Source organism: Syngnathus acus, chromosome 21, assembly GCF_901709675.1.
Source record: "Syngnathus acus chromosome 21, fSynAcu1.2, whole genome shotgun sequence".
Taxonomy (NCBI): Eukaryota; Metazoa; Chordata; class Actinopteri; order Syngnathiformes; family Syngnathidae; genus Syngnathus; species Syngnathus acus.
In genome coordinates, this window is record NC_051105.1 from 4,129,298 (window position 1) to 4,138,636 (window position 9,339).

The 9,339-nt window shown below is 42.4% G+C and overlaps 1 protein-coding gene across 1 annotated transcript; it reads left to right on the top strand.

Annotated features, from left to right (window-relative positions):
• The first annotated feature begins 2,230 nt into the window (after positions 1-2,230).
• Positions 2,231-9,137, top strand: zic2a (zic family member 2 (odd-paired homolog, Drosophila), a). The gene is made up of 3 exons (XM_037239771.1): positions 2,231-5,946; positions 7,140-7,303; positions 8,081-9,137. The coding sequence occupies exons 1-3, from the start codon at positions 4,959-4,961 to the stop codon at positions 8,273-8,275; spliced, it is 1,347 nt and encodes a 448-aa protein (XP_037095666.1). The 5' UTR covers positions 2,231-4,958; the 3' UTR covers positions 8,276-9,137.
• Positions 9,138-9,339: the final 202 nt, after the last annotated feature.

Below are 9,339 nucleotides of genomic sequence, written 5' to 3' on the forward strand. Positions count from 1 at the left end.
CCCCTTACTCTGTCCTCGAGCGATGGGCAGAACACACAACAGTTGGAGCACGCAGTGGGGGGACCCGCTTTAGAAATGCCACCGCGGGTATTGGACGGATTTGGGTGAGTGGCAGCCCGGCGGACGAGGCGATTGGCTGAAGTTCAGCCGAGGGGCCCAGCGGGGGTCCGCCCCCCCACCCCACTCCTCCTCCACACGCCGTCCACGCCGCACTACTAAAAGTTGGGTCTCGCAAAGTTGCAGGTTGCACTCGGGTTTGGTTGCGATCACGTCCGAAAGCCTCTTGAACGCTTCTCCTCTCGGCTACGAGGTCGCTTTCATATGCTGGATAATAAACCGCTGGTGCAGGACGCAAAGCGAAATCATGTATTTTTTGGGGGGGTAATTTACAGTGTATCAATACGGTTTACACACTTTAGACATAGTTTATATGAACATTACACTAATTAACTGCCTAATTAAATGTTGAACATGTTCTTCCATTGTATGCGAATTTAGGCTTGTCCCATCAGGGGTCGCCACAGCAAGTCTCTCGCGTGAATTGTTTGGCACAGTTTTTACGTCCGGCGTCCTTCCTGACACAACCCACTTATTTTGTTGAATGCATGTTTTTATCCGCACTTGAATCGGCAGTGCAGGTAATGGGCATTGGCCGGGAATCGAACCCACACCGCTTAAGAACGGAAGCACCCTCCTGTTTACGCGAAGCACAGAACTGTAGATTGTAGGCTTCCACGTCATCCTTATGGGTCTATTTTTATTTTTCCATTAATCCTTTTATTTTTAAGAGCATAATGCATAGCAATTATAACCTTTAGTCTCTTTATTGGTGCACTGTCCAAGACATCAATATCATTTCAATTCCAATTCCGTGCGCGCGCGCGTGCGTGTGTTTCGCCCTGTCAACTGCTATTTACCATCAACTTGGAGTATAACCAGCACACGCATATAGTCCTTGCGTTGCACCAGCCAACTGAGCTGAAGTTCACAGACGGATCACACACGCACGCACTTTGATTTGTTCCCCGTTTGACAGCCGGCAGAGGATCTGTCACTCAAATGTCTTCATTGGCATCTATGACATGTTTGTTGCGCTGAATTAAACAGGAGCTATTGTCCAAAGTAACCACTATGTGTATTTTATGAAAAGATGTGCGTGTCGAGGAGTACACAATTCACTTGGAATAAGTAAATAATAATAATAAGTATTAATAATAATAATATTATTATTATAATGAAATACTTTGCTGTGAAGTCAACATTCCTTTAAAAGAGCCCCACACGCACACATACAAAAACACGAATTTCTCATCACAAATTGTTTTTTTTCCATATGCATGGAATTATAGTTCATTTGCGAACAGAAAGTGTGAGTGTGTCTGCAAAACATTTTTATCGTATTTGTCATTTATAGTTCAAAGCAATCTTTTTGTGGGGCTGCAACATTTGGTCATAATGGTACCTATATGCATAATCAATATTTGCATGCAATTAATGTCAGTAAAATTTGGAGTCACCTAGATTTGGTATAAATTCATTTTTAATGCTCAAATTTGGTACGAGTTTGTCAATGAGAAATTTTAGAAGCGTTGTGTCGGGGTTGCAAGGCATACTAAAAATCGGGAAGCAACTGGAAGGCAAAGCATTATCAGCCGCCCTCATCCCCCATGAAATATTAATCGTGAAAATACATTAACAATTTAAATTAAGTTGCCTGTATTAAAATCTATGATTCCTCATTTATTCACAAGACTAATTTATATTGCCATATACATATCGTGTGAGCAACAAACATGATGGCTCATAAGGGGTACTATCGGAGTGTGGTGGGGATATCTTGCACCCCCCCAAAAAAAACAAAAGTCTCTTTGTGACAAACAGGCTCATTTTACAGCAAGGAGTCAAGAGGGCAGCATATGTGGTCTTAAGGGGGTCAGAGTTCAAACATCCATGAAACCACAAGGTCACGTCAAACCCACCAGTCACCTTCCTGGCGAGGCAACATATTGATATTGTCACATAGTATTAGAAGACCCTTGGGGCCGAAAGTGGGAGGAGGGGGTTGCCTCCTTCATAATGTGTGATTTATCATTTTCAAACCTGTTGGAATGAGACATTCCAAACTAACCCTTGCAATTCTCTCCCGCATTTTTTTTTTATTCATTCCCCCCCCCCCAACACACACACTTTATCCCATCCATGCAGATCAAGCCAGGCAAGGGAAAGAAAGAAGTTCTTCTATAAGAGATCGGCGGACCTGACTTTGAACTTGGATCAGCTCCTCCGTTTCCCGCCGTGCTGCCTGAAATGGACTCAAGAAGGAGGAGAAGAGGAAGAATGCCCCAAATGCTGAGGCGGCACACTGGAGGCCGTGCGATGGGGAGGTACGGCATAACAAATGCCTAAAGTTCATTTTCGACGAGTGAACGGAGCAGCCGGAGGCACGAAAACGTAAGTTAACTTCCTTACTGAGCTTTCCAAGTGACAAGAAAAAAGGTCTGTTTGTATGCTAGAGGTGGAATGATGCCAAATAGTGATCCCCAAGCCCCGTTTTGAATATTCTTGCTTTGTGGATTTTACTGGCAACTGACATAGTATGCTTAAATGCTCGAATCGCTTTTATTAGCTTTACATGCCATTTCTGCTTTATAAAATACTTTGATATCCACTCTAATTGTATAAAAGCATATGTTACACTCTGAGACTATGCGAGTTAAATGTTCTGAGGGCTTTTAGAGGTTTTATTTGCTTTCGGAATTGAATTGAAGGCCGAATCTAATTCTCATGCAGCTTGTAAAAAAGACCCACGAGCCATACTTTGCCCACCCCTCTGTGATTTTTTTTTTTGGTTCCCAGATATGGTGCTTGACCTCACTGGTGGTTTGTTTTTAAGGGTTGTTCAAAGCATCCAACACGACATGTCACCTCCATTATAGTGTGTGTGTGTGTGTGTGTTGTGTGGGGGGTGTCAATGTGAGAAATAGTGGAACATGTGGGGCAAAAAAAAAAAAAGAGCAAACAAACAAGCAGTAAGAGGCTGTGTTGTGTGGTTCGGTGGTTGCGGTCACTCACAACCACTGGAGTCCTTAAACGGTATTTAGATTTTATTGATTTTTTTTAAGCAAACTGGATGTCAATTGATTTTGCACATAAATTATCGGCATGCATATAAACCCAACATAGCTAATTAGGCACTAGTTGCTTATATGATGGGAAGGGGAGGTATTTAATCCTTTATTTAAAAAAAAGTTTAGAATCAGAAGTTCAGAAGTCATCCGTTGTTTTAATTTTTCCTGATTTTTTTCCAAATATACTTGTTGCATGCCTTTAAACTTGACTGCATCATTGCAACATAATACGAAGAAATACAATCCTTTATTGTGACCTTTATTTTCTTTACAACACAGTCCCATTGCATCTTTATTCCTGATATTGTCGTGACATATATTGACAGATTGGTAAATTAATTAATAAGCAACATCAGGTTAAGGTTTTATTTACAATATAGTCAAAATGCATCAGAAGCCATTGTTGAGAGATGGATAAAAGATCTAATCCCTTATTTTCATTGTTAACATTATTTCCATACAATGGCCCGGTGTCGCACTTAATATTTAATCCTTATATTGTAATAGAGTAAATGCAGTCATACAAAAAATAAACACTCATATTTTTAGTATGACTGTAGATGCAATGCATGCAGTAATTATGATTATATTTACAGTGTTGCCTAGCAGTCAAAATGCATCTTTTCTTTGAGCTAGTTTATTGTGTGCATTCAAAAAAATCCTGCACACCCAACTTTATACTAAAACTAATTGCATTGTATTTAATAGCAGTGTAATAAATAAATAAATAAATACACTTTTTAGTGTTATCGTAACATGGACACGTAATCGGCATTTGCCTATTGCTCACCATTCTATTCATTGACTAGGGACGCAGCCAATGAGATGCAGTAGGTGTAATATACATGTATTAGATGTGTAATACATGTGTAACAGTCATTTGCTGCATATAACTACTCCCTTGTCAGTATATAATATGCATTAACAACTTAAAACGAGCAATTTGTAGTTATTATTTATTTTCAATATGCTGTAGTCACCGTGCATTCCAACATTTGAGTCACAGTGATGGGAGAAAAAAGGGTACATGAATTAGACTTTTTTTCCCCATTCATTTGCTCCTGTTTTCTCTTTGCAATTCTTTTACCGTTTTAAAGACTTTTTTTTTTACTGTATCTCGCATGCGTAAAACATGGACTCGTCCCACTTTTCGTTTTATGTTCATAATAAGAAACAGCAACAGTTTCCACTAAAGATGCCGATGCAATGTATAAAAACACGCACCTCCTTTCTCTCTTTTACCCTACTGCCTTTCGCGAGCCCTCTTCTAAAAAAAAAAAAAAAAAAAAGTAGGCGGTAATTATTAGCGAAACAACGCCGCGTTACCTGCCATTGGAGGGCCACCTGGGATTGATGAGGCGCGGCGGCCAATGAGGCTGCGAGGAGCCCGTCAAGTGGCCCCAGTTAAAGGGGGCGTTAGAGGAGGAAGGGCCAGTACGCGGAGGAGCTTTTGGGACCCTCGGCGTGAGAAGAGACCCCGAGAGCGAACGAGACGCAGCGCACACCAAGCGAGTCGAGCGTGCGAGCAAGAAAGAGAGAGTAAGAGAGAGAGAGAAACAATTTTGTTGACGTTTGTACTACTTTGATGACAAGGAAGAATTTGGACGCCCGAGAAGAGGCCGTTCCATTTGGATTTTTTTGCATCTTCATTAAACTTAAGCAGAAGTGAGTGTTTTGTTTGTTTTGTTGTTTGTTTTTGCGTGGAGCGCACCAGTCAGCTATGTGGTTTCCCACGCCGAGTGCGTGACAGTATCAGCTCTCTGTCGCTTCCTTCCGAACAATTCCGTGCGTAATTTGGCGAGAGTGAGTTTAGCCCGTAGGCAAGGTGCCATGCTGCTGGACGCAGGCCACCAGTTCCCGGGTCTGGGCTCGTTCGCCCGCCACCACCCAGGGGCCGGAGACATGCAGGAGCGAGACCTGAGCCTGGCCCAGAACACGTTCGTGGACTCAGCCCATATGGGCGCCTTCAAACTCAACCACGAGCTCTCCCCGCCGGGCCAGAGCTCCGCTTTCAGCAGCCAAGCGCCCGGCTACCCGGCGGCGGCTTTGGGCGCGCACGCCGCCCACGTCACGTCGTACGCGGGCTCCCCGTTCAACTCCACCCGGGACTTTCTGTTTCGCAGCCGCGGCTTCGGTGAGAGTTCCCCGGCCGGAGGTCAGCATGCGCTCTTCGGCCCCGCGGCGGGCTCCCTGCACCCCACGCACCACCCTGCGGACACGCCGCAGGGCCACATCTTGTTCCCGGGCATCCACGAGCAACACGGGGCCCACGCGTCGGGCAACGTGCTCAATGGGCAGATGCGGCTCGGCTTAGCGGGGGAAGTGTTCGGCCGATCCGAGCAGTACCACCAGGTGTCCAGCCCCCGGGCCGACGCGTACTCGGCGGCGCAGCTGCACAACCAGTACGGTTCCATGAACGTGAACATGGCCGCGCATCACCACCACCATCACCACCACCACCCGGGCGCCTTCTTCCGCTACATGCGGCAGCAGTGCATCAAGCAGGAGCTCATCTGCAAGTGGATCGAACCAGAGCAATTGAGCAACCCCAAGAAGTGCTGCAACAAGACGTTCAGCACCATGCACGAGTTGGTCACGCACGTATCCGTGGAGCACGTCGGCGGGCCGGAGCAGACCAACCACATCTGCTTCTGGGAGGAGTGCCCGCGGGAGAGCAAGCCCTTCAAAGCCAAGTATAAGCTGGTCAACCACATCAGGGTGCACACGGGCGAGAAGCCCTTCCCGTGCCCCTTCCCCGGCTGCGGCAAAGTCTTTGCGCGCTCCGAGAACCTCAAGATCCACAAGCGCACGCACACAGGTAATGTGAAACACCTCGCCACCCTTTACTTACTCTTTTTTTGTATTCTTAAACGCCGTAGTGGGCGCATGCTTGCCGTAAATAGGCGTGCTATGTTGAATCCAGTCATTACAATAAAATAGGGTTCTCGGACAGAGAGGAAGTCATTCAGCCTCACTGATTTTACTTTCTTTACTTGGAGCGGGATCCTTAGTTGTATCTATTCAACTGTGGCTTCATGCATTTAATTAACACATCGAATAAATGATCGTGTACATAGCTAGGGGTCGATAAGAGAAAAGGTGAATTAGTCATATAGAGCGTGGGCCCGTTGGTTAGGCACAACTTCTATTTATTCCGTGTGTACATGTGGAATTATTGCCCACTCAGCAAGTTTTGTGTTGATAACTTGAAATAATTAAAATATAAAAAAAAAAAAAAAACGCCCCCCCCTTTAACCAATGGCTTGTAATTATTACTTCTACAGAATGAATTTTATACATCATTTGAGTAGAACGATCGAAACGATGGGTAAACTTTGGATTCATAACTTTAAAAAAAACATGTTTTAAATAACATGGGTGGTTTGAACATCGACTGATTTTTTTTAGGTATTTTCCACCCTGCCTAAATCAAAAATTTTTTTTAACATTTTGTAATTTAAACGCTTTGTTTATTAACCCATATGTTTTAATCTAGTAATTACTCATGTCTTGATTTTAGTTTTGCAGTACATAAAAAAGTATACATAATAACAAGGTACTTTTTCCCACTACTAGTTTGTAATGCGTTTGGATCACATTCTTTTTAACAGTTTGTGCGTGTGTGTTTGTGTCGTAATGTGCGAGACAGGCCGTTCGGAGCCTTTTCACAATGCCCACCTATCTTGGGAGATGCATGATGAGTGCCGTGAAAAAGGCCAGGTGCTAATTAGATTTTTATTGTCTCCCGAACAAATGGTGCGCCTTCTGTGGGCCTTCTGACTATGGCCCTGTGCGCCCCCCTCGACAACCCTCCCCTAAATCAATATGCGCATTATTTAGGCAAAGCAAGCTAACCCCCATTCAGCTTTGCATATGCTGGAAGAGCGCAGTTATTTTTGTTATTGATGCGCTACTTTTTCTCTTCACTTGATATGCATTTTCAGCCTGAGGCATTTTCTACATGCTCCTGGCTGCATTTATTTATTTGATTTTCAACGAATTCTTGTACAGGAGAGAAACCTTTCCAATGCGAGTTTGAAGGCTGCGACAGGAGGTTTGCCAACAGCAGCGACCGAAAGAAGCACATGCACGTGCACACGTCGGACAAGCCCTACCTGTGCAAGATGTGCGACAAATCCTACACGCACCCCAGCTCCCTACGAAAGCACATGAAGGTAAAAAGAAATCATGCAGTAACAATTTAATAAATGTGACCAAATAGCAACTTGTCTAACTTTTTAAAAATGTTTAAAACACCATTTTGCTCTAGAATCCCCTTTTCATGATATAAATATTTTGAATTAAATATGCCAAATTCTGAGTGTAAACATGAGGAAATTTCATAATCTTAGTGGACAATGCTCCTTACTGCACAGCATTTAATGAAATGCACTTTATGTAATACATGTGTAATAACCATGTAACAAAAGTCCAATACATAAGAAATGACACTTATGGCACAAAAATGAAATGCATGATCTATCCCCTTTTCAGTGTACAAGAAGCTATATATGCCAACTTAAAACATTTGAACTTCCTATTGTATCCACAAATGTATACACAAATAAATACATAATTAATTAAAAAAGTAAATACTGCATGGCGACAGTCTTGCTCACTCTACAGCATCTTGTGGATTGCGTTACATCTAATGTAATGGATGTTTAATAAGCAATAAACTGCAATAAATGTGAAATTACATTATAGCCACTTGACATTGTTTTGCAAATTAAATGCATGCTATTTTCTCCACTGTATAAGCATTTATATAAGAGATGCCACATTTCAAAGCAAAACTTTAGGAATTACCATTTTAGAAAAAAAATCTGAAACAAAATCATCGTGGTAGGGGTTCCTCACTGAAAAGCCTCGAATGAAAATGTTAGACACATAGATGTAATCAAGTATAACAATATGGTAACTTTAAAAATATATATATTTTCCTCTTGCAGGTGCACGAGTCATCCCCGCCCGCTTCTGACTCCTCGCCAGCAGCCAGCTCGGGCTACGAGTCCTCCACCCCGCCGGGCTTGGTGTCGCCCACCACCGAGACCCAAAGCAACACCACACTGTCTCCGTCCTCGGTCGTGCACAGCAACACCAACCACAGCGGCCTCTCGTCCAATTTCAGTGAATGGTATGTGTAGGAACCCCCACAAATCAACACACACACACACACTCAATTCACAGCACTGGACCCTCCCTAAAAGGAGATTGGGACACACATTATTTTATGATCTTTTTTGTCCTTCAACACAACAGAGGGAAATATGTATAATAAATTCATATTGTAAATAGTGGACACTTTGGTTGTGCTAGATTTGTCTTTTTCGGTGTCTAGATGTTTCTTCAATGGTAGCTATCGCTCTAACTGGACTCCTAGTGCACATAATCCAATAACAATTTTACTCCATATTATGATTCTAAACAGGCAAATTGATTGTACTATAATATAAACTTTTAAACGCCTATGAACTGAAAAGCGTGCCAAAGTTGAACACACGGTCACATCACGTTTATCATGCTTGTGAATGTACATCTTTCGTTGGTTTCTTTTTTAAAGAAAAAAGTTTGCCGGGCTTAACTTGTGCCGTTTTTTTGTGTGTCTGCGCTCTACAAATCGTGACAAGCAAACATGCTATATGTGGAAGGACTGTTGATGAAAAATGAAACTTTGTGTTGTTTTTCCTGTAACTCCTTCCTGTTTTGTGTGTGGGTGAATGTGTATGCGTGAGTGTAAATAGCCAACTGCCATATTTATCCATTTGTAATTAAATTATGGTATTTACTTGCTACAGATGAAACAGTATTTATAAAAAGAATGTTTCTTTTTGTTTTGGACTATAAATATGTAAAATTTAAGAGCTTAAAAACTCAAGAGGCAGTTGTTTTTCGTCGTGCTTTTTTTTTTTTCCTGAAAAAAGTTTTAAGAAGTGTTTTCATCCTGACTGTGATAAAACATTTGACTCCATATAAATATAATTAAAAAAAAATTGTTGCAAGTGCTAATATTTCTCCCTTGTGCGTCCTTCTTATGTGTTGTTACTAGCGTCATGCTATTTGCAATCGGGCCTCGATCAACATTTGACAGGGTATAAAACTTTTGAAACCATACAAGATGTCCTCACATGTTAGCAAGTCAAACAGCATATATAGCATATACAGCTTGTGTGATCAGACATACTGATAACATATGCTGTATGGTCTTTAG